Source organism: Tupaia chinensis, unplaced genomic scaffold, assembly GCF_000334495.1.
Source record: "Tupaia chinensis unplaced genomic scaffold, TupChi_1.0 Scaffold143986_1, whole genome shotgun sequence".
NCBI lineage: Eukaryota > Metazoa > Chordata > Mammalia > Scandentia > Tupaiidae > Tupaia > Tupaia belangeri.
Genome location: NW_006203837.1, coordinates 334918 through 359061, shown reverse-complemented (window position 1 = coordinate 359061; position 24144 = coordinate 334918). Strand labels below are relative to the sequence as shown.

The following is a 24144-nucleotide window of genomic DNA, read 5'->3' as shown; positions in this document are numbered from 1 at the left end:
CATCCTGTCAGGATTTGGAATGTGCTTGCTCCCATGTCCAATGTGTTTTTCAAGCTGATGTACATGGAATGTGAACTGCGGTTGGCTGTGAGGGATCCAATTCCCTTAACAACTAGCCTACAAGGCCAGCTTTGTCTCATTTTAATCTAATTGACTTAATTAGTTCTACAAATACAGGCAGAATTGCTCTAAAAAATTATATTTTTTCCCAAAGTAACAGACAATAATATACTTTATTCAGAGTTGTGTGATCAGCCAGTTTTCATTGAAAGACAAAAAATGAAAATTTCCACAGGATGCCACCACATAAGAGCACACAGTTAGAGATCAGAAGATATGAGTATAATTCCTGACTTCACTTCTTACTGTTTTTTTTTTCCCCCTTTAACCTGAATATGTTCATTCATTCATTTCAACTTCTGAGCACCTACTATAATTATGCTCCTCATAGGCTCACAGATTTAATGATGAACAGGGGCCGGCAAGTGGCATGGTGGTTAAAGGCACTGGACTCCCACATGGCTGAAAACGGTTCAAGTCTCAGACCTAGTGGCTTGCTTTCTCACTTCCTCTCTCTCTCTCTCCCTGTCTTTCTCTGATCAAACTGGAAAATAATAATGATAATAATAAATAAACTTAAATAAAATAATAAAAAAAGATTTAATGATGAACAAAATGGGAAGAATTCCTTTCTCATACAATTCACCACAATTGTCTATATTTTTGACTCCTTACTCATGATAGTGTATATTTTAAAAAGTTATATTAATTACAAAGTTATAAATATTACTTATGTTAATATACTATAATAACTGAAAATTACATTGAAAACCTTAACTTTCATATAGATAAAGCCAATCTGAATAGAAAAACATCTGCTTCTGAAAAGATTAACAATCTCTAAGTCTTTTAAAAGACCAAAAGCAAAATAAAATATTGGAGTAATTTATTCTACAATGAATATATAATTTATTAAAGCAGTGTAATGCAAATCTCACAAAAAAGGAAAGCAGACACTGAAGATATGCCATGCCTTTTTGACAGCTGTCTCTGTATTCACCTGAAGTTACTTTGTCTTTAGTTTACCAGCTTTAACCTGTAAAAGGAAAGAAGTGGTATAAACTGGAGTTAGAATTATCTTCCAGATATATATCACTGGGAAAGAGAGGACATTTGTTGTTTTATTATGACATCTGCTTCAGGTTTCAAACTTTTTTTTCCCCCAGATTTCTACTTCATTCAAATAGTGCCCTATGTTTGACATCAGAGTATCCCAGGGATAATCTCTCCTTGGTCACTGACTTTGGAAAGCAATCATAGGACTCTGTCTAAGCTAACAATCAACTGAATGTGAAATCAACTTTTCATCGAAAGAGAATGTGAAATTTATATGGAGTACTCTCTAGACTCATAAATCAATTTGGCTGGGCCAGGAGAGCAAACTAAAAGCATTCCAGTCAAGCAGAAAGAAAGGAGCAAAGTGGAAAGGAAAGAGGCCAAATTGTAAAAGCTTCTCACTTGGATCCAATTCTAGGTTGCTCAGCTTAAATTTATAACTGCAATATTTTAATGGTCTTTGTGACAGTGCTATAGATATAAGACATGTAAAAGGCAACCAAAGACATGGGAGAGTAGATAAATTTTTGTCAATGAAGATTACCATATTATATACTTTATGGAATACTATTCAGCCATAAAAAAAAAAAAAACACAACCCTGGCTTTTGACAGAAAGTGGAAGAATATGGAAGATTTACTGCTGAGTGAAGCAAGCCAGGCAATAAAGTAGAGACAGTGTATGTCCCCACTTAATATATACCGAGTGTCTGCACTCTATGACTGAAACTGATTGACTAAAGGATATAGAAATGCAGTAAATGGATGTAAATACCAGAAATAGTGTGTGTGAAAGAGGAGTGTCTGAGGAAGGACATTTAGAAGAAAAATAGAGGCTGAGCATTAAGGGGACAAATAAATGTGATATTATCTGTTCAAAGTATTTTATAGTGTTATCAACTGGACTAGGGAGAAATGATCACATGTTGAAACATTCACTTTGTAAGCTAAATATGATTAAATGTATAAAAGAAAAATGAAATAAAAAATAAAAGGAAATTGCCTTCTTATTTTGTAGATATTTCATCAAATTGGATAAAAGCTTTTGAATATAAAAGATTTGATTCAGTTACCTTACAATGACATGTGACTAATATGTACATAAATATATATATATAACTTTGATACAAGAGAATGCAAAAGAATAAAATATAGATGAGGTCCTCAATGTGAAAAAATATCAAATCATGACTTTCTATATTTGTAAAATGATGGGAAAAAAGGGCTCCTGTTAATCATTAATTAATTAGAGATTAATTAACAGACACTCTTTTCTTAGTCAATTTCATGCACGGTACTAAGCTAAACATCAATGCAGCATCTTATTTATCCTTACAATGCTCTGCAGGAGGTACTGTTGTGAACAGTGCAAGTTAAGGTTTACCAGTGAAGTTAGTGTCACAGGGCACACTGCTAGTCAACAGGAGTTTTCATACCTAAAAAACACATATTTAACTAGCACATAGTGTCTAATTAAAGGCCCGATGGCTGAGAACCTACATCTGAGGAAGTCTATTATCTTTAAAATGAAAATTTGGTCTCATTCTATTCTCTACCATCATCTCTTTTCTCTCTGAACTATATATGTCAACATGAGTACTTTTACTTTGTTGCTTCAATCCATCACTTGTGCTAGTAGGCACAGTAATAGACAATTTGATGGTTTGTTTCAGATTCTAACATCTCACATACAAACTTTAAGTACTTATGCTCAAGAATGCAGACTATTTGAGATCTAATAATAACTTTAGCTCAGAATCTGTTTAACACTCTGAGTGTTGTAGTATCTATATTTTGTTCTTTAGTTTGTTGTGATTAAGATCCACTTACAAATTGTGAGTGAATCCCAGGGGAGCAACAACAGATTGAAGAAGAAGAGCCTCTAAAATGCATTTTTTAGTGAGTCACAACAGTCCGTAAAACAAACGTTTAAATACCACACCCTTCAAGTCCCCAAATATTAGACTACCAATCCCATGGACAGCAATAGCCAATTAAAGAACGCTCTTTCTAACGATTATGTCATCTTGCTATGGGAGTTATTAATTTTTATTACTTTTCACAAAAACAAGATAGTGAAATTTTTTATATTGTTCAGCTCTAAGTGCAAGTGAAGCATTTATCACAAGAGGAAAAGACAGTGACTCAGAATCTTACAACTACATTTACCCTCTTTTAATGATCTCTCCCTTGTCACAGTCTAAATCTAAATAATATTAACATTAAATTATTATGTGTATGAATTAATTAAAGTAAATGTATAAGAAGACTTCAGATATTTCATAGAAAAAAGGTACTACAGTACAAGTTTATTTTGGTGTTAAAAATGTTGAAATCATGCATAGTTTTTTTTTTATAGCATGCATTTTCCATAAACTTTCTAAAGATTATATATTATATCTATAAATATTATATATTTTATAATGTGGTGAGACCCTCTGGCAGTATGCAGCAAGCCCTTAGCATTCGTGGAAGATGATTCCAGGACCCCAGCATATTCCAAATCCACAGATGCTGAAGTTCCTTATATAAAATGGTACAGAATTTGCATGTAACCTACATACATCCTCCATATATTTTCAACCGTCTAGATTACTTACACTTCCTAACATAATGTAAATGCAACAGTTGTTTTACTGTATTTTTTAGAAAAATGTTTATTTACTTTCATTATTGTTTATTTATTTATCTTAATTTGCTACATGGCACATGTGCTCACCAGAGAGACAGAAGGAAAATATTAAAGCAAGGTGCCAGGTCCAGGACTCAAACTGTGGTGGCTACATAGGAGTCCAGTGCCTTGACCACTATGCCACCTGCTGTTTCTAACTATTTTTTATTTGTGTTACTTTTTTATTATTATACATTTTAATTGAAATTTTTTCCAAATACTTTTGATCAGCAGTTGGTTGAACTCCTGCTACAGAACCCACAGATGTGGAAGGCTGACCACATTTTCACCTTACCCCTCTCATTTTTGTACACTTTAAATATCTATATATGTTATAGGCATCATAATATGAAGTAGAAAGGAGGAAAGTATTTTAGAGGTTTTTGCCTTAGGGTGCATGAGATTACTTGAGAGAGAGAGAGAGACAGAGACAGTGATAAATCATCCCAGGAGAGATGGCCATATCACAATCCCATCTCTTCCATTCTCCTGGGATCTTGGGCATGCATGCACACATGCCCAGAGTGAGTTTCAAGCCACCAGGTCTGGGACTCAAACCACAGTCGGCCTTGTGATAGTTCAGTGATGTAACCACTATGCTTTCTTCTGGCCCTGAAAAGTATTTTTTGAAAAATTAAAAACTGCACAAGTCAAGTGTTCTAATGTATGTTTCCAGAGTTTGATACAAGAGAATGCAAAAGAATAAAATATAGATGAGGTCCTCAATGTGAAAAAATATCAAATCATGACTTTCTATATTTGTAAAATGATGGGAAAAAAGGGCTCCTGTTAATCATTAATTAATTAGAGATTAATTAACAGACACTCTTTTCTTAGTCAATTTCATGCACGGTACTAAGCTAAACATCAATGCAGCATCTTATTTATCCTTACAATGCTCTGCAGGAGGTACTGTTGTGAACAGTGCAAGTTAAGGTTTACCAGTGAAGTTAGTGTCACAGGGCACACTGCTAGTCAACAGGAGTTTTCATACCTAAAAAACACATATTTAACTAGCACATAGTGTCTAATTAAAGGCCCGATGGCTGAGAACCTACATCTGAGGAAGTCTATTATCTTTAAAATGAAAATTTGGTCTCATTCTATTCTCTACCATCATCTCTTTTCTCTCTGAACTATATATGTCAACATGAGTACTTTTACTTTGTTGCTTCAATCCATCACTTGTGCTAGTAGGCACAGTAATAGACAATTTGATGGTTTGTTTCAGATTCTAACATCTCACATACAAACTTTAAGTACTTATGCTCAAGAATGCAGACTATTTGAGATCTAATAATAACTTTAGCTCAGAATCTGTTTAACACTCTGAGTGTTGTAGTATCTATATTTTGTTCTTTAGTTTGTTGTGATTAAGATCCACTTACAAATTGTGAGTGAATCCCAGGGGAGCAACAACAGATTGAAGAAGAAGAGCCTCTAAAATGCATTTTTTAGTGAGTCACAACAGTCCGTAAAACAAACGTTTAAATACCACACCCTTCAAGTCCCCAAATATTAGACTACCAATCCCATGGACAGCAATAGCCAATTAAAGAACGCTCTTTCTAACGATTATGTCATCTTGCTATGGGAGTTATTAATTTTTATTACTTTTCACAAAAACAAGATAGTGAAATTTTTTATATTGTTCAGCTCTAAGTGCAAGTGAAGCATTTATCACAAGAGGAAAAGACAGTGACTCAGAATCTTACAACTACATTTACCCTCTTTTAATGATCTCTCCCTTGTCACAGTCTAAATCTAAATAATATTAACATTAAATTATTATGTGTATGAATTAATTAAAGTAAATGTATAAGAAGACTTCAGATATTTCATAGAAAAAAGGTACTACAGTACAAGTTTATTTTGGTGTTAAAAATGTTGAAATCATGCATAGTTTTTTTTTTATAGCATGCATTTTCCATAAACTTTCTAAAGATTATATATTATATCTATAAATATTATATATTTTATAATGTGGTGAGACCCTCTGGCAGTATGCAGCAAGCCCTTAGCATTCGTGGAAGATGATTCCAGGACCCCAGCATATTCCAAATCCACAGATGCTGAAGTTCCTTATATAAAATGGTACAGAATTTGCATGTAACCTACATACATCCTCCATATATTTTCAACCGTCTAGATTACTTACACTTCCTAACATAATGTAAATGCAACAGTTGTTTTACTGTATTTTTTAGAAAAATGTTTATTTACTTTCATTATTGTTTATTTATTTATCTTAATTTGCTACATGGCACATGTGCTCACCAGAGAGACAGAAGGAAAATATTAAAGCAAGGTGCCAGGTCCAGGACTCAAACTGTGGTGGCTACATAGGAGTCCAGTGCCTTGACCACTATGCCACCTGCTGTTTCTAACTATTTTTTATTTGTGTTACTTTTTTATTATTATACATTTTAATTGAAATTTTTTCCAAATACTTTTGATCAGCAGTTGGTTGAACTCCTGCTACAGAACCCACAGATGTGGAAGGCTGACCACATTTTCACCTTACCCCTCTCATTTTTGTACACTTTAAATATCTATATATGTTATAGGCATCATAATATGAAGTAGAAAGGAGGAAAGTATTTTAGAGGTTTTTGCCTTAGGGTGCATGAGATTACTTGAGAGAGAGAGAGAGACAGAGACAGTGATAAATCATCCCAGGAGAGATGGCCATATCACAATCCCATCTCTTCCATTCTCCTGGGATCTTGGGCATGCATGCACACATGCCCAGAGTGAGTTTCAAGCCACCAGGTCTGGGACTCAAACCACAGTCGGCCTTGTGATAGTTCAGTGATGTAACCACTATGCTTTCTTCTGGCCCTGAAAAGTATTTTTTGAAAAATTAAAAACTGCACAAGTCAAGTGTTCTAATGTATGTTTCCAGAGTCTGAAGGCCAAGAATCAGGTGCTCTGAAGGAAATAGATGTCTCAAATCAAAGAGAAAGAATTTATCCTTCCTCTTCCTTTTTGGTGTATCTGGGCTCTAAAGGAATTAAATAGATGGTGCCTGCTCACCCTGGTAAGGGAGGATCTTCTTTACTCACTTCACTGCTTTAAATGCTTCTGCCTTTTGGGAACACCCTCATAGACACACACAAAAAAGAGTTTTTTCCAGATATATGTGTATCCCTTAAATTAATCAAATTGACACCAAAAATTAACCATCATAGGAGCAGGACCATTTTTCACACAGATGTCACCACATTTCTTTTGAACTTCTAATCTCCACAACTGTGAGACAGTATTTGCTTTACGTCACCCATTTTAAGAAAATTTGTTATAGCGGCCCTAGGAAACTAATGTACATTCCAAACATTGATGTCCAAATCTACTCTTCTTTTCATATATTATTTTTTAAGAAAATAATTATCTATTTTTAATTTATTTGTTATCACTCAAATTTGACCAGAGAAAGAGAGAGAAAGAGATAAAAGGAGAGGAAGAAAGCAAGCTGCCAGGTCCAGGACTTGAACCATGGTCAGGAATGTCGGAATCCAGTGTCTGAACCACTACACCGCCTACCAGCCTTCCATATATCTTTTTGACTCCAAAAGTGAGTACAATTTTCTGTCTCGTTTCTATAGTGTGTTTTCTCCACTATGACATTTGTCAAAATCTATATTCTATTTTCATTGTATTGGTGAAGTTTCTATAGAGAAGTAGAGCCAACAGGATAAATATACATACAAAAGAAGGAATTTATTATTGGAATGTTCTCACATGTTCATAAGGTGAAGTCCCACAATAGGCTATCTGCAAGTTGGAGAAACAGCTCAAAGACTCAAAAGCAAGGGAACCAGATGCAGTTCCCAGGGTTTAAGAGGGTCCTCAGGAAGCTGTAGGTCTGAGCACCCCATGAGTTCAGAGTCCAAGGGTTAGAGAACTTAGAGAGTGGCTGGCTGGAGGGGTGCAGGACAAAGAACCAGCAGAACAAATGAAGCCAAAGGTTGAGCTACAGAGCAGGGATGAAGTAGGTGGTCTGCAGCAGTGAAACACACCGCATTCTCTGGAAGGAAGGACAGAGAGAGAGAGAGAAGAAAACAGAATCCCAACTTCTCTGTCCCTCCCAGCTGACTGAATGATGTCTACCTATATCAAAAACAAGTCTTCTCTCAACCCACGGACTCACATGCTAATATTGAGGGGAAATACTCTCATGGACATAATTAGAAATAATGGATCGCCAGCCTTCCAGGCATCCTTCAATCCAGTCAAGTCAATACCTACAATTAACTATCAATTAAGTATGTGTGTTAATTCAATTTCTGACATATTTGATTTTAAGATTTTGACAAGATCAATTCTTCTTTGTATAATCCTGAAAGTATGTTGTGCACGTTTTATGTTTATTTTGTTATCAAACATATTTCACTTAAGTAAACAAAACGTATTAAATTTTATTGCTAGTAAATGATCACTACAAAATTCTAGATTTAGAGGGACCAGCAGTTAGTGTAATGGCTAAGTCGCTGGACTCCCATGTAGTCAACCACGATTCAAGTCCCGGATCTGGCAGCTTAAACTCACACCGGGCGCGTGTGCATGCGTGCCCAAGATCCCAAGAGGAGAATGGAGGAGAAGGGATTGCGGCGTGGCCATCCCCCCTGGGGGGTGATTTCCTGCTTTCTGTCTCTCTGTCTCTCTCTGTCTGTCTGGCAAGCGCACGCGCCCTATAGCAAAAACCTCTCAAAAAAAAAAAATCTAGATTTAGAGGCCAGCAGTTGGCATTGTGGTTAAAGTGCTGGATTCCCACGTCATTGCAGTTTGAGTCATGGACTCAGTGGCTTGAAAATCATGCTGGTGTGCATGTACATGTGTCCAAAATCTCAAGAAGAGAAAAGAGGGGAAGGAGAAAAGAGGGGAAGGAATTATGGCATGACCATCCCCATCTGCGAGTGGTTTCTCACTTTCTCTCTCTCTGTCTTTCTCTGGCAAGCACATGTTCCCTATGGCAAAAATCTTAAGAAAGAAACAAACAAAAAAACAACTAAATTTTGAGCTATGAATTTTAGTAAGATAGAAAATATTGATATAAGGAGGGTACACACATACCATTAATTTAGTTTTTGACAGGTAGCAACCTGGAACTTGTGGAAAACCTTGAACCAACCCAGGGCTAATAGCTGCCTGGGCTTTTTGTCTGCCTGTGAGCTAGCTGCTCCTCCCCTGAACTGTTGAGTGGCCAGAGACCTTGAGCAGCTTGGATTCCCAGCTTCTCTGCCAGCTTTGTATTAGGGAAGACACTCCAAGCATGCTGAAAACGCCCCTCCTCAGTTCACCCATAAAAGACTGTCCAAATCTCAGCGGAGCTGAAGATTAAGAGTGTTAACTCCTCTGTTCCCACCAACGTGATAAACAGTTCTCCTATCTCTCCAGGTGCTCTTTTCCGTTCCTTGGCATCTGGCTTTCTGCAACATTTTGGTGTATTGGCCAGGAAGCAATATCAGGCTGGTCCTTTGAGCCACTGATCCCAGGGCAACCCCCTCTGGGACAGGCACTACACTGTGGAGAGATAGGTGCTACCATTAATTTAGTTTGTGACAGGTAGAGGCAGCAATGTCTACCTGCACAGAATTTATATCTACCTAGATGTTTAAAGATTTACTTGTTCAAAAGTAATAATACTAAAACTATTTGTAAAATGTTTTACACATACCAGTCTTTTTCTTTCCACTATATCCTCTTTTCTCACATAGTTCCTATGAAATGGTTATTAACAACTTCATTTTACATCTGAGAATACTAAAGATCAAAGCAGTGAAAAGATCTGGTTTTTCAACTGCATAATCAATGCCTTTCTGCTTTCACTGGTAGGTGAGGGAGAAAAAAAGAATACTACTAACAATATCATAAATGCATTTCTGTTTATTGTGTATCCAAAATGCTTTTAGCACTGTATAAAAATATAAAACAGGTAGATGAATTTAAAAGATCATTGCTAAGTATGACATCATAAAAGTAAAGTTCACCAAACATCTGTAGTTTAAAAAAAAAACACTAAGTAGCATGAATCAACAAGGCAGAATATCCTTGTCTAAAATTCTGCTTGCACTAGGACTTAACATGCACAGTTAATATCTATGCACAAATCCACTTACGAGGTCTTGTAATGCTAAATGCTGAATCCGCAGTGAAGACAATTACAAGTTTTCTATTTTTCAAAGTAGTATTTTTTAGTTGTTAAAGTCTTTCTATTCCAAAGGTTCCTTTTTATAATGCAAATCTCAGGACAGAGTGCATAAGAAAATATTTGGCTAAATATAAAACACTAATTAGATGTCTTTTACTTTTATTATTAGATGGATAAAGGAACTTTTTAAAGTTCAAGGAAAAAGAATGAAGTCACAAGTTTATTTGGGTACAAATGTTTCGAAATTCATCCATAGTTTTTTCCACAGTGCAGGTGTTTTGAAGACTCCTTGTACATGAATTTTACTTTCCTTCTTTCATTTTCAAAGAAATATAAATAAATAATTTCAGGTTTGTTCTCAGTTGCAAATAATTTATGTCACTCTGCACATTTATATGTTTTAGACAAACATGGAATTCTTTTTAGTTTGAATATTGAATATCTGCCATATTTACAAATGATTTCAAAGATATTTACAGTTTCCTGTGCGAAATATGGGATTTATCAAAACTAACTTATCTTATTTCAAAAATAAGTAAGTGAAAGAAATAGACATACATTTGCTGATGGCACCAAATACTTAGAAAAAGATTTGTAATAAGTAGAAATGCATACCAAATAAAAAATTGACAAAAACAAAGTATCCAAGAAGGAAAATTAAAAGAAACCAAATTATAAATATTAAAAACATTCAACACACAAAGAATAAGCTAACAAACCTATGAAGTAATATCTATGTTGTAAAATATAAGTTTTCTTTATGTCAGGATATGTAATAACAATGTGAATAAATTGAGTGACAAGATCAGAAATTCAACTTGCTTGTACATTTTTATTGTAAGTTATAAAAAAAAGAAGTTCAGCATCAACAGGTGGCATACTGATTAAGACACTAAGCTCTCACATGGCTGACTGTGGTTCAAGTCCCAGACCTGAAAATCATGATGGGTACCTGTGAGTGCATGCCCCAAATCACAGAAGAATGGAGGAGAAGATATTGCAATGTGGCTATCCACCCTGGCAGGGAGTGGGTGGGATTTCTCACTTTCTCTTCACTGTCTCTTTCTGTCTCTCTCCTATGGAAAAAAAAAAACAAAACACTTTTTTAAAAAAGAATATTGTGTTGAATTAAATGTAATCACAAGTTGAGAAATGTGAATAATATTTTATGTGTATTGGAATTCCCTAAATCTTTATCATTTTAAAACATTAATAAATATTTGAAGGTAATTTGTACTTTAGAATTATAAATAATGGGAAAATGGTTAAAATTATATCTAAATAGAACAGGAGTTATTTTATGCAATTCCCTTACATTAGACAAAAAACAATTTATAATTCAATAACCCATATCACTAGAAAAAATAGTTGGTGTAATGCTGTGATCTGCTGGAGGCTCTTTATTCAGTAAGTTCAGAAGGATACTCTCTCTTGATGATCTCTAGTTTGTCCAGGAGTTCACATGACGGTTTCTCAACTTCTGCAGGGCTGACTTAACATCTTCATTCCTCAGAGAGTAGATGATGGGATTCAACAAGGGTGTACAAACAGTGTAAAAGACAGAAAGGAACTTATCCACAGGCAGTCTGCTGAAAGGCCATATGTAGAAATAAATGCAAGGCCCAAAGAAAAGAATCACCACTGTGATGTGGGCAGTTAATGTAGAAAGAGCCTTGGATGACCCACTGGAGGACCGGCGTTGCACAGTGATCAAAATGATGGTGTAGGAAATAATTAAAGCCAAAAAACAACTCAGTGATATCAGGCCACTGTTAGTTAGAGTCATAATTTCCATTTCATATGTATCCATGCAAGCCAATTCTATCACCAGGGGAAGGTCGCAAAAAAAACTGTCCACCTCATTGGGGCCACAGAAAGGCAAATCTACTGTAAAAGCCAGGTGGCTCACAGAATGAAGAATACCCACAGCCCAGGAAATACACACAAAAATTATACATAGCTTTCGAGTCATAATTGTACTATAATGCAAGGGCTTACATATGGCAATAAATCTGTCATATGCCATAGCCACAAGCAACATCATCTCACTCCCAACAAAACTATGAAGAAGGAATATCTGAGCCATGCAACCCTCGAAGGAGATAGTCTTGTGCTCAACAAAAAAGTCCATTAGCATCTTTGGAGTGGCAAAGTTAGATTGGCAGATATCAATGAAAGAAAGATTACTGAGTAGGAAATACATAGGAGAGTTCAAACGGGAGTCAGAGGAAATGATGACAATAATCATTATGTTACCTAACACTGATGTCACATAGACCATAGAGAAGATGGCAAAAAAGAAAAGCTGAAGTTTCCAAGAATTAGAGAGTCCCCGAAGTACAAACTCAGATACTATCGATTCATTTGTGTGGGCCATGTGTCCAATCTATAGTTACCTAAATAAAAGAAAATCAGGAAAAGAGCATGATGGTTAACAGTGCTATACATCTAATTTATATACAAAAGAAACATGACAAGCTTTCAACTGAGTCAATTTAATTTAATGAAATCTATATGAATAATAAGTTGATGAATATTTAATACCCATAACTGCTATGGAAAATTGAAGAAATGAGAAAAAAATAATTGGTTAGGTATCTATCCAAAGAGTAGATAAATTGCATATCCATGTTTATTGCAGTTTTTTTTACAATTGCTATAACATAGAATCAACCCAAAAGTCTAGGAACAGACAAGTAGACTGAAAAAATGTGGGACAAATTCTCTACGAAATACTACTCAGTCATTAAAAAAAATTCCTGACATTTGATCGAAAGTGGACAAATATGGAAGATTTAATGCTAAGTGAAGCAAGTCAGAATATGAGACAGGCATTGTATGTCCCCACTCAATATATACCAAATAACTGCGCTCTATAGCAGTAACTGAAATATTGGAAGGTGTAATTAAAGGGAAAGCCATGGTAGATACAAGAGTTAGTGTGTGCAGGGTAAAATGGAGAGAAAAATAGGGGTGGGAACAAAGGAATTACAGAAAATACAAATAACACATTTAAAAGACAAAAATGAAAAATTATCTGATGATAATGTATATGATAATGTCTTTGATTTGACTAATATTCATGTATTCATGCAGGAAAAACCTTGTACACTGTAAAGATGTACAGTTATTAAATGTAAGTTAAAAAATAATTAATTTAAAAAAATATTTTTTTTTGGAAAGGTTTTTGCTATAGGGTGCGTGCGCTTGCCAGACAGACAGAGAGAGACAGAGAGATAGAAAGTGAGAAATCACCCCCCAGGGGGGATGGCCACACCGCAATCCCTTCTCCTCCATTCTCCTCTTGGGATCTTGGGCACGCACCCACGCACATCCGGCGTGAGTTTAAGCCACCGGGTCCAGGACTCGAACCGCAGTTGACTACGTGGGAGTCCAGCGACATAGCCATTATGCTAACTGCTGGTCCCAAAAATAATTAAATTGTTTAAAAAATAAACTTAATTTACAATTGGAATAAAAAACAAAACCCTGGTATTTGATAAAAAGTAGACAAATATGCAAGATGTACTGCTGAATGAAGCAAGCCAGACTATGAAAGAGAGATATTGTATGTCCCCACTTAATATATACCAAATGTCTGCATTCCATGGCATAAACTGAAAACAGTGGAGATATAAAAGCATGGAGAACAATCGCAGATACTAGAAAGAGCGTAGGAGGAGGGTGAGAAATGGGGGAGGGAGGAAGGGAATCAAGGAGAAAAATAAAGACACAAAACATTTCAGGAAAAATATTTATGTTTGCGTTAACAATTTTATCATGTATATCTTCATCTTTTCCTACTTTACTTGAAGACAAGCATGAAAAATGTTAAAAACACATACAATAATTTTTAGATCTTGAAGAAAAGCAAAAGAGGAATGGATCCTCTCATAATTGCAAAAAGATATGTGCATTAAAAATATATATAAATCAGAAACAGGTGAATAAAGGTAAACAATACCACAATACTAAAAATAAAAGATGAAAGAGATATAACAAAGAGGTAAGTTTTAGCGCAAAAACACTTATTTTACAGGCTTAATAGTTTTAAATTAGAGAAAAATGAAGACAAAGGCTATTTCAAGCAAGTGGAACAGGAATAAACATACATAGGCAAAAATGTGAAAGACATTCGGGTATCTGTGAGTTGAAGGGTTTGGCTAAAGGAGAGGTCATGCTAAGAAGGAAAAAAATAAATTGAGGATAGACGATCAGCAGCAAAGTGAGGGAGCAGTTAGTGTTAAATGCAAGGCCGGAGGATTAGATTAACATTCTTAAAATTGGGAATCATAACGTGTGTGGCTGTGTTATAAGGAGCTTAATAGGAGCAATTATTGAAAGAAGAGGCAGTGGTAACAATGAATTTTCTCTAAAGGTCAAGAATAGTTTCTTTACTTCTTTTATTTTTTTTTAATATTTAAGCTTTATTCTTATGAAACAACTAAGTTCAAATACTGACTTGTAATGGTTTCCTCTATCAGAAGCTTGACCACAATGGACTCCCATTCTTTTTAGATAATATTCTATCATCAAAGTGAAAAAATGTACTTTCAGTGGCACAGTAGTAAACTTCTGGAGACTTTATCATTGAAAGACCCATTTTTAAGCATGACCTTACTAAGAATTTTAAAAAGTTAATGTTCATATTTTCAAATTAACAGTTATATGGGCAAGTTTGCTTTTTGGTTTTGGAGTAGAGGTAGAGACTTAAACCAAAATTCATTCTTTCCAGGGCAGACTACTGCATTACACTAGTTAGTTTTCAAATTCCATATTTGCTTCTTTTTCAGCAATGCCTCCCTTTTTGTTAACAAAAGTGGCCTCTTGTATGTTTCTATCAAGTCCATTTATAACACAGTCAACACAGAAGAATATGATCATTGTCCCCCAGTTCAGGTGGACAGCATCATGTGGAGCTAAGAGTGGCACTATCCCGTGACATGAGACTGTAGTTTCTTTACTTCTTTTAAGTAACAGGTAATCAAAGTGTAACTCTGTCACACCAAGACCTGGCCTTTGTGAATGAACCAATAACCACCAATGTATTTTCAGTCTCTTCTGAGCCTGCCTTTCATCTCTCCCTGTAAATGTGCCAATTTGCAAATTTATCAAAATCTGTAACACCTTTAAGAAACAGTACTTTCAGAAATATTTCATAAAGCTACATATGATACATTTTGAATACATAATACAGTCTCAAAAGAGAAAACTAGGGCATAAATTATGTCTAAAAATTTTTTTTTTTTGACATTTTGCTTAACACTTGTGGTCAACTGGTCCCAGAAGAAATCCCTAAAGAACCTTTGTAAAGTTGAGAAAACAGGTTCCATGTTAGCTCTATCTACCCATAGTACATAATAAATATTTATTAGTTGTTGTGGTGATTTAACTTCTGCATCTCATATTTTTCAGGGCCAGATTATTTAGATATAACTAAAATAGTAAATATTTAATATTTTAAAAGTGAATGTGGTATAGTTGGCCATAAATTAATCAATTTAAAAGATATTTACATTAGGTACAAGCTTTCTTTATCTAATTTTATCTTAGATGTTGGAGAAGTAAATCCTACTCTTTCAACAGTTTCGATCTTAAATTCACCCTTTCCTCATGGGATATTTATCTTCATGTGAAAGATTTGGGCCAATGCTAGAATACCTAATTATATGATTACAAGAGCAGGGAGAACGGAGACAAGAGCAGGGAGAACGGAGACAAACACTGAAAATATATTTCCATTTTTATGACTAAAGAGCTACAGTTAATAATTTAAAAGTACAAAATTTGGCACAAAGGACTGCCAAAAGCATCCAACTCATGTATTATGGTAATTTAATAAGATAACATTACAATTTCATAGGCTAAATGAAAACCATGTAGGCTATTAAGCAAGGCAGTATTCTTGATACAGAACATGAAGATGTTGTTAGATACTATTACTACTGATATATTATTTTATGTTTTATTTTAAAAATAATAAACCACTTATGATTGCAGGGAAAAAAATACTTGAGAATAGAAGTTTTACTTTGTGATAGGATTTTCCATTTAAATAAATCATGTAACATTTTGTACATACTTCTATCACAGAAAGCATTTGAAAATGTCCATTATGTAATAATAGTATTATTAATGACATTTATAGCACTTTCTATGTGGCAGAAACTCTCCTAAACATATTTAGTGTATTTACTCATTTAATCTTCACAATACCTCTATAAGGCAGCTGCCATTCATATATACATTTTATAGTTGAGGGAAGCAAAGGTCAGAGAAGATTAAATTAAGTACAGTTCCCAAGTTTACATAACCAGTAAGTTGTGTAATTATACTAGTGACTCTCAAAGTAGACTGGAAGGTGGTTTTGAACAAACAATTAAAGGCAAATATCATATGACTGACTAAGCAGTGAAGATCTAATGTGAGAACAGGGTAGAAAACAATAAGAATTTATATGGACAGTGGGGAGTAGGGAAATAGAGGGAGGAAGGGGTGGGAATAAAAATAAGCCTGATGTTTAATGACATGCTAAAATGAGTGATATTGCATATTTTTCAAAAATCATTTTTCTTTGAAAAATATCTTCTGAAAATGTCTAAATTTCTACAAATTCTATCTTTTTAATATCTACTAAATGATGAGATTTGTCAGTCTATTTTTTCAAGATACAATAAACAGTGAAAAAGCCCTCACCACATTAATGTCCTATGATTTGTTAATACAAGCAGAACAGATCAGGTTAAATATTTTATTTATTTTCTTCTTAATAATTAAGGTACATACTCAGTTAAGGTAAGTTAAGGTGAATAAAATTCATCAGTTACTGGCTATGTGAATTGAGCTTAGAAGACAGACCTGGATTATCCCTAAAGCTACCTTTATCTCTAAAATTACAAATGTAGAAGCAGTTATGGAAACACATGAAGCTTATAAAAAAAAAAAAAAAAAAAAAAAAACCTAATTTCTTATAATAACAAAAAAACCCCCAATGCCTTATGGAAAAGAAAAAAAAAAAAAAAGAAACTTAAAAAAAAAAAAAAAAAAAAAAAAAAACTCAGTTCCTTATACTAAGCACAGAACACCCAGAAGCTTCTCAGTTAATGAGTATTTCCTTTTTTACTGCCATCATGCTTCAAAAATAAATATTTTCAGATCCCAAAATATACTTTAAAAATTTCCCCATTCTTTGATGTAAGATCAAATTTTCACAGAGTATTTGATGTTATATTAATATCCATCTTTCATATGTGCTGATAGAACTCACAATTTACTTGTTGATAGAACGCAATTTTACTATTTATTTTTAAAAATTACATAGTTTTATTTTTTTTTTAATTTGATCAGAAAGGGATAGAGCTATAGAAAAAGAGAGAGTACATGAGAGAGAGAGAGAGAGAAAGAGGAGAGAGAGAGGAGAGAGAGGAAAAGGAAGAAAGCAAGCTGCCAGATCTAGGACTTGAACCACGGTCGGCAATGTGTGAGTCCAGCACCCTTAACCACCATACCTCCTGCCAGGCCCCACACATTTTTTCTTATTCTTATTTTAATGTCTAGTATTTGATTCTCTATGAGCATAAAAACAAACAAATAAAAACAGTTTTCCATATTTATCATTACTCTACTTTGTGTAGCTAGTCCTTTAATCATTCCAGGAAAATTTTTTGTCAGCAAATATTTAGCTAGTTACTTAATATTCTCTGAATATAAAGCATAAAGGGGGCAGAGAAGGACAGAGAGTGGTTGTGACGTACTTTCTTCTGTATAATCTGATTCTGATCTTTCTCCTATCAGAGTTTTCTAAAAACAGTGCAAAGGAAGTTAGAGAAATGGAACAGAAATTTACCTCTTCAGAAGGAGTGTCCAGTTTGGCTGAGATAGTAACTCTCATTTACTATATCCTGGTTGCTGATTTTGCATCAGTAGGAGAGTAGACCAGTTATTTCCCTAGTCTGATGGTATGTTCACAATGCATGAATGATACTTAACACTTTTAGTGCTCTTAATCTTTTACTTCTTTACTTCTTCAAATTCATTGTGTCCCAATTTGTTTCTAAGCTTTCCACTCTCTACTATGAGTCTTCATACTGAGAATATTTCTAATATAATCTTGACTTGATGCGTGTTAATTTGGTTCCTTGCACTAAGCTATGCAGAAGCAATCCTTTCAGGTACTACCCAGAGGTCCTGAGGGCCCTGGACCTCTTGCCTTCAACTATTCATTACAATATCCTAAGGTTTATACAATAAGGCCTTTTATCCTTAATCCAGGAAATGAATTTCATTAGAGAAAGAAGAAATCACCCTGTAGAGATCTGAGGTCATCCCGCAATGGGAGTAATTATGTTTTACAAAATAATCTTTCTGAGAATGACAAAAAAAAGAAAAAGTTTTATTTTGTCATCGTTTTTACCAACTACTAGGTACACATGAAAGCAAAAGATGACTTGATTCTTAACTGACTCTCAATCAGCAAAGAAATTTTTCATTCCCTAATTTACTTTCAGTAAAATAATCATGCAAACTTACAGTTACACCTAGTCTTAGGATGGTTTCCTCTAATCAAAAGGAGTCTATCACCCCACAGGACAGTTTAATCCATTATTAGAAAGCTCAAATGGTTCTGCTATCTGTAAAGAACAGATCAAATCTCAACTTGATGATTTATTATTCAGAGGTACTTTTCATTCTCTGTGACAAATCTTCCATTTCTCTTCCAAAATAAATCAATTGCCTTTTTCAATTATATTTATACCATAAGCTGTTTATTTCCAAAGATTCTGATGTAAGTTTTTGTTTGTTTGTTTTGTTGTTAAATTAATTTTACTGATCATCACATTCCTAACACATAATAAGAAACAGAAAGTTGCTGTTACATAAACATTTAACCCAAATCATTGATGCAATAATAGGCTGAATCCAAAGACAGTGAAATTCATAATGTAATGCATGCAACTGTAAAGACCCTAATTATATTTTTCTTTCATAATATTGTGAACAAAATAAATTACACAAAACAAAATAAAACTTATTTTTATTGCTGCAGAAGAGAGAAGCCAGCAGGGCGAAGATCGAGGTTCCCTCTGTAAGTATGGATGCTGCACCAGGTTATCTTGTCCGTACACCTGCCTTTGGGAAGACTTCTATTTAGGTTTTTTGTTTTTTTAAGTTTTTGCCATAGAGCACATGTGCTTGCTAGAGAGAGACAGAGAGAGGGAAAGTGAGAAATTATCCCCCATGGGGGATGGTCACCACACAATCCCTTCTACTCCATTCTCTTCCTGAGATTTTGGGCATGCACGCACTGCACCTGGTATGATTTTCTTTTTTTGGCGGGGGTTGCTTGTTCATGAATGAAGTTTTTTTAAGTTTTTGCCATAGAGCACATGTGCTTGCTAGAGAGAGACAGAGAGAGGGAAAGTGAGAAATTATCCCCCATGGGGGATGGTCACCACACAATCCCTTCTACTCCATTCTCTTCCTGAGATTTTGGGCATGCACGCACTGCACCTGGTATGATTTTCTTTTTTTGGCGGGGGTTGCTTGTTCATGAATGAACAATTTTTTTTTTTTTGAGAGTTTTTTTTTTTTTTGCTTTAGGGCGCGTGCTCTCGCCAGACAGACAGAGAGAAAGAAACAGAAAGCAAGAAATCACCCCCCAGGGGGAATGGCCACGCCTCAATCCCATCTCCATTCTCCTCTCAGGATCTTGGGCACGCACGCACATGAGTCTGGCATGAGTTTTAAGCCACCGGGTTCAGGACGTGAACCGTGGTTGACTACATGGGAGTCCAGTGACATAACCATTATGCCAACTGCTAGTCCCCGTATAATTTATTTTTTAAATGTTTATTTAACTCCATTTGTTATTATTATTATTTTCCGACATAACCATTATGCCAACTGCTAGTCCCCGTATAATTTATTTTTTAAATGTTTATTTAACTCCATTTGTTATTATTATTATTTTCCCTTTTTCATTTATTTATTTATTTTTACATTTTTCCACAAACATTTACTTTTCATATCAAAAAATTTTTGCTCATACTCCATAGTTCTGGACAGTTAATAAACAACTTTCAAAATTTCAAGATACTGAATTTTAAAGATAATGTTCAAAATATTTCTTGTAATTTTGTGTAATTTTGTTTGTGATTCTATAACAACAGAGACAGTATGGTTTTAAATACATTTGAGAAAATATTTACATGTCAACTACTCAAACTGTTGAAAAGCAAATGCCCAGCATACAAATCACACATAAACCTTCTCAATTCAGTCCTGCCTACCAAGTATTCTGTGAATACCATCTGCTAGCAAAGATCAGTCTCTTTTTCTTCCTTTGAAGTCTTTCTCAAGATAATCCTCTGGTGTGGTTGCTCTTTTTCAATCTCTACTGATTACAATTCTGGGCTAGAAATGTCCATGTTATTTTATGTTATAAATTCTTTCATATATCTTCTTTAATCCTCTCTGCCAAGACGAAGTATTTATGGTGCCTGGCCAACTTTCTAAGAGCTTCTGTTGGCTTACTTGAGATTCACCTTAGTTCCATAGTTTTCTGATTAATCTTCACATATGACATTCCAGTCAAACTCCTGTCCAATTATGAGTATTTCCAGTTTCTGATTTAATGCAATAAGCATTATTGAACTTATACAAATAACACTTTTGCCACAAAATATGAATACTTCCAAATATTTTCCTATTCCAGAGGGGTCAGGAAGGAAGAAATGTTCATGTTTCCATTTAAAGAAACAAAAAAGAAAAATATTTTAACAAATTGCTGAGACTATCAACAACTCAGAAGAAAGTAAAATGCTTAAATTGAGAAAACAAAGCATAGTAAAAAAAATCAGTAATGTTTTACTCAAATGTCATAAAATTCTATTTCACCAGTTAAGTCTTATGTTCAAACTCTTCTGTTGAATATTCAGTGTTACTGTGGTCCAATCTTTCCATTTAAATACTAGAAGTTAACGTTCAATGTTCTTATTGATATTTCTTGTCCCTAGCATTAAACTGGTCATTTTCGTGGTTGCCTTTTGTTCTCTTATTTCTATATGTGTCTTTAGTCTTCCTGTTAGAGCACTCCTTTCAGAAGTTCTTGAAGAATGGGTCTGGTATTGGCAAATTCTTTCAGGTCTTGATTATCTGAGAATGTTTTTATCCTTTCTTTCCATATGAAGGATAATCTTGCTGAGTATAGTATTCTTGGTTGAAACTGTTTTTCACTTAACACTTTTAATATATTTTCCCATTCTTTCCTTGCTCTCATTGTTTCTGATGAGAGGTCTGATGTTAGCCTGTTGGGATAACCTTTGTAAGTAACCAGAAACAGACAAGAGAAGGAAAGTGAAAAAGTACCCTCTGGGGTGATGCCATGCCACAGTCCCTTCTCTTCCATTATTTTCTCCTGATTTGGGCCATGCATTCATATTCACCTGGTATATTTTTCAAGCTGCTGATCTGGGACTTGAACCACACACTCAGCCATGTGAGATCCAGCTGCCTTAATCACCACACAACTGACTGGCCCAGAAATGGTTTTAAAAGCATTAATATTCATTTATGAGGCTAGCCCCATAGTAAAATGTTCACATACATAAGTATGCATGCACAACGATGCGAATGCAGCACTGACTGAAGGTTATGACCCACTTTTATGTAAATAAACATAGAAAAAATACATCATGACTTTTCTGACAACCCAAAATATAAATTTGAGAGTGGAGAAATATTTTGGTGTGATGAAATATATACAGTGGCTAAAATGTTTAAATACCATGTTGTATATAAATATCTGATTCAAAAATCGTTGAGGTAAAAAATTGAAGATTAGTAGGAATATATGTATCTATCTTAGACAAAAAACCTCTATCCTCACAGACTTTAGTCAGGAAGAAATACGTTAATTGAATCATGGTCTTTTATTATGTCCTTACTTAACATATATGAAGTGTCCTCAAACTGTGGTGGAAGCTGAAAGACTCCATAGCACTGAAATAAAGGTAGGTATTAGATGGTACATGGAGATAAGGGGGGAGAATGTAATCAACAGACACAAGGATGTATGTAAACTGTAGAACAGAATAAAGAATGATTCCACAGCAGAGTAAAAAATGCTATTGATGGGCCAGCCGGTGGCATGGTGTTAAGGGAGCTGGATCCCACATGGCTAAATGCACAGTTTCAGTTCTGACCTGGTGGCTTGGAAAACACATTGAGCACATGGGTGTGCATGCCCAAAACCCAGGAAGAGAATGGAATAGAAGGAATCAGTGTGGCCATCACCCTTGGAATGGTCTTTCTCTCTCTCTTCTCTCTCTCTCTCTCCCTATCTCTCTCTCTCCAGTAAGTGCATGCATTTTACAGAAAAATTTAAAAGAGAAAAAACTCATTGACATAAAATATATACTTTCTCAAAAAAAAAAAAAAACTAGTAGAAAGGCATCAAATGTGCACAACATAATGTACTGTTAAAAGTTGAAAATGATGAATTGATCTAAATCCTTCAGTATTACATGTATTAAACATATATCCATGCTTTATAAAACCACAGTGAATCTCACAAAGATACAAAATCATAAGTCAGTCAGAAATTACAATGGACGAAAATTATGGTGTGGGTTATTGTGGAGCTATAACAGGGAGCCACATCAGAGTCTTACTAAACAGGCTAAAGAGCTTTTTTCTTCCTTATCCTAAAAATAATGGGTAAGATTGAAAGACTTTTATGAGATCGGTGATCTGACCAAAATCCAAGAAATCATCTCAAAAATCACAAAATAGTAATGTAAATAGTGTTCAAATCAAGTTTTGAACAACAAGCTCAAGACAATTTTCAGTTTTTCAATAAATTTATTTTTATACCTATTAAAATGTCTAGCAGAAGGAGAAAGGATTTTATATTGTTTTATTACTGTAAAATATTTGTCTTTATAAACTTCATTGCCAAATTATATTAAATTTTTTTACTTTAAATAAAATATAAAGTGAAATTCTTCTGTATTTAATATCTTAGTTTTAGCAAAAATACAATTCCATGTGCCTTGAATACTTTTTTTTGAGAAAGAAATTAAATTAAAATGCACTTCTGTTAGCATTCAGCATGTCTCTGTTTTTATTGAAACTAGAGGAACTTCACAGAAAAAAACTTTGTTAAATTCTATGACTTCGTTTTTTTTTAAATCACCGAATATATGACATATAAATGTAATAACACAAAGTATTTCTGTTTTAATAAAGGTCTTTTTACTGTCAGGGTAAAGATAACAAGCAGTTTTATCTTTTCATATTGAAAATTTTTTAGTGAGACTCATTTAATCAAAAAGACTAAATGCTTTAAAATTTAATACAAATTTTAAGGGTTAAATGCTATGTACATTTGAATTTTCCTTCATTACAAATGATCTTCAATGTGGTTTTTTGGTTGTTTTTGTTTACTTAAAAATAAGCACTGGGAACCAGCAGTTAGCGTAATGGCTATGTCACTGGACTCCCACGTAGTCGACCGCGGTTCGCGTCCCAGACCCGTTGGCTTAAAACTCACGCCGGGCGCGTGTGCGTGCGTGCCCAAGATCCAGAGAGGAGAATGGAGGAGAAGGGATTGCAGTGTCACCATCCCCCCTGGGGGGTGATTTCTCACTTTCTGTCTCTATGTCTCTCTCTGTGTGGCAAGCGCACACGCCCTATAGCGAAAATCTCTCCAAAAAAAAAAAAGAAAGAAAAAAGAAAAATAAGCATAAATGCTTTGGGAAAAGCATTTTGCTATCCCCTGAAGTCAGGAAAATTCAGTTCTAAAGTCTTAAATATAATTCATCTATCCAGAGTATTTGGCCATACCAATAATGATGCTCTAAGATAAGGGAAATGTCTAAATTTATACTCACCAAAGAAATGAATTTTCATCCTTTTATTCCATTATATTCACATATACATCTTCCAAAGTAGTGAACTATTACCTGTATTTTATTACTAAAAACTGTAATTATATATAGGTTTTCTTTTTTTGTATTTAATTTTGCTTAAGCAATAACTGAGAAAAGACTTAATATTCTCTAAATATTTTCCACATCATCTTCATACTTTCCTTACAGTTGTGATATACAACAGGAATGTATTGCAAATATTTATAGATACAGTATTGATTTGAATAATTTAAAGGAATTTTGCCTTAATATAGGGAATTCCTCACTACTAGTGGC

General features: G+C 34.4%; 2 protein-coding genes across 3 annotated transcripts in view; both read right to left on the bottom strand.

The window, feature by feature from the left end:
• Positions 1–9556: 9556 nt before the first annotated feature.
• On the bottom strand, positions 9557–12314 carry LOC102489211 (olfactory receptor 4K1). Of its 2 annotated transcripts, XM_006165685.2 has the most exons (2): positions 11400–12314; positions 9557–9586 (listed from the first exon to the last, which is right to left on the bottom strand). In XM_006165685.2, exons 1-2 carry the CDS (start codon positions 12312–12314, stop codon positions 9557–9559), a joined length of 945 nt encoding a protein of 314 aa, XP_006165747.2. The 2 variants fall into 2 exon arrangements, with proteins under 2 accessions (XP_006165747.2, XP_027622979.1); XM_027767178.1 differs by lacking the exon at positions 9557–9586 and having other exon boundaries at positions 11379–12314.
• Positions 12315–14695: 2381 nt separating this feature from the next.
• LOC102488799 (olfactory receptor 4K5) overlaps positions 14696–24144 on the bottom strand; it is a 10398-nt gene continuing 949 nt past the window's right edge. Inside the window, exon 2 of the mRNA XM_006165684.1 lies at positions 14696–15021. Coding sequence (XP_006165746.1) covers positions 14696–15021 — 326 coding nt within the window. The remainder of the gene's footprint in view (positions 15022–24144) is intronic.

Excerpts from the sequence above, each read along its gene's own strand:
- LOC102489211 (XM_006165685.2), bottom strand. The coding sequence starts at position 12,314 with ATGGCCCACACAAATGAATCGATAGTATCTGAGTTTGTACTTCGGGGA. Across the intron at positions 9,587-11,399 it reads AGAAGTTGAGAAACCGTCAT|TTGAAAAACCAGATCTTTTC; the intron begins GTGAACTCCTGG and ends TTGATTATGCAG.